The sequence below is a fragment of the Elephantulus edwardii genome, unplaced genomic scaffold (genome assembly GCF_000299155.1).
Source record: "Elephantulus edwardii isolate Elephantulus edwardi_28Jun2011 unplaced genomic scaffold, EleEdw1.0 scaffold00113, whole genome shotgun sequence".
In the NCBI taxonomy this organism is placed as follows: domain Eukaryota; kingdom Metazoa; phylum Chordata; class Mammalia; order Macroscelidea; family Macroscelididae; genus Elephantulus; species Elephantulus edwardii.
In genome coordinates this window covers 11149349-11151313 of record NW_006399863.1, presented here as the reverse complement: position 1 = coordinate 11151313, position 1965 = coordinate 11149349, and the positions used below count along the sequence as shown (strand labels likewise).

The window sequence follows — 1965 nt, the reverse complement described above, 5'->3', positions numbered from 1 at the left end:
ACTGACGCTATCTCCATATATTTCAATACCGGGCTTTACAACTGTCAATATGGATTAAAATATGATGGTGGATATTTTCTAGAAATTGCTATCTGCGGGATAAGTGGAATTTATACTGAGTGACTATATTCCTCCTCTTCGACACTCATCTCTTGTATCTTGGACATTTGGTCCAATTCTATAACCAGAAGAAAATCTACAGAAAAAATAAAGGTTGGAACCAGGGCTAATGGCAGTGGGTTTGGTTACATTTAAGTTTCATTCTAGTCTTATCATATTACACATTTACGACTTCAACAACACAAGTTAAAAGTGTTAGTTTTGAAGATTTTACCAACGGAAGCTTTCACCTCTTTGTTTCTCAGGCTGTAGATGAGTGGATTTAACATTGGGATGATCACGGTATAAAACACAGACACCACTTTGTCTTGGTCCATTGAATAACTGGAGCTGGGGCGCAGATACATGAATAAGATTGTCCCAAAGAAAATGGTGACAGCCATCAGGTGAGAGGCACAGGTGGAGAAAGCTTTGTGTCTCCCCTCAGCTGACTGGATCCTCAGAATGGCAGTCAGAATGTAGAGGTAAGAGATGAGAAGAGTCAGGAGACAGCTCAGCTCATTAAAGCTAGCAAAAGCAAAAATAACCACCTCATTGATCCGTGTGTCAGAACAAGAGAGTTTAAGGAGGGGCGGAGTGTCACAGAAAAAGTGATTGATGATGTTTGAGTTGCAGAAAGACAGCTGGAAGGTGAGTCCAGTGTGAATGGCAGCGTTTATAAAGCCCGCAGTATATGTAATTGACACCAAGAGGACATTGAGACGGGGGGTCATGAGGACTGTATACAAGAGAGGCTTGCAGATTGCCACATAGCGGTCATAAGCCATCACAGCCAACAGGAAGCCCTCAATGCCGGCAAAAGAACCAAAAAAGAAGAACTGAGTAGCACATCCACTAAATGAAATGACTGGGTTTTCGACCCAGAAATCCACCAGCATATTGGGCGCTATGACAGAGGAGTAGCAGAAATCAACAAAGGACAAGTTACTGAGGAAGAAGTACATGGGAGTGTGGAGACGTGAGTCGATGCTGATTAATAAGATCATGCCAAGGTTCCCAACCACAGTGATCATATAGACAAGTAGGAAAATTACAAAAAGAAGACACTGCAGCTCGGGATGATCCCTGAATCCCAGGAGGACGAATTCAGTCACTGTTGTGTGATTGGCCATACATTTGTCTCAGGTTGGAGGATGCTTTTACTGGAATAAGAAAATAAATCGTAGAAGAAAAGACTAGGAAAATCATATCGTTCACTCCTGCCTTAAAAACAGTAACACTTCCAAGATAGATCACTTGCATGGTGCACTGAGAACATGGGTATTAAAATTATTTGTTTTCATAACAACAGTAAAGACTCCTTAAGTAAAGTCAGTATACTGTTGTATGTAGATGGATTATTTGCGTGCACACGTTCTGGGTTTATGGGCTCCCACATTATACTCCTGCTACTTTTATCTCCTTATCTCAGCCTGAATGATATACTTTCTAAAATTATCTTTCTACTGTATTTAAAATGCTTCCATTTGAATGTCAACCTACTTAAAAAGGGCTTCCACATTCTGACCTTTATCTCATCATTTTCTATCTCATCTACCGGTTTTCTTCTTCTCTGCACCTTCCCTCTCCTGTGCCCTGCTAACCTCCACATTCCCTTATTTCTATGCTCCATATCTCTTTCCCATCTCTGTACTATCCTTCCTTTAATTTCCCCTTCCTCTTACCAAAACTCTTCCCTGCCTTCCCTTTTACTCTCCCCTCTCTTTCTTCTTTCATCTCTCTTCTTCCCTCTTTTTCTTCTTCTATCAGTCTTCTTGTTGATTCTGAATCACCTTATAACACATGACTAAATAATTTCTGTTAATACACTGGTATGATGCTGTTTCTTATACACACACACACACA

The 1965-nt window shown here is 40.6% G+C and overlaps 1 protein-coding gene across 1 annotated transcript in view; it reads right to left on the bottom strand.

Moving 5' to 3' along the window:
- Positions 1–293: 293 nt before the first annotated feature.
- The window catches only part of LOC102864212 (olfactory receptor 1020-like), a 2510-nt gene continuing 838 nt past the window's right edge, over positions 294–1965 (bottom strand). Inside the window, exon 2 of the mRNA XM_006892316.1 lies at positions 294–1213. Within this exon, the coding sequence (XP_006892378.1) occupies positions 294–1213 (920 nt within the window). The remainder of the gene's footprint in view (positions 1214–1965) is intronic.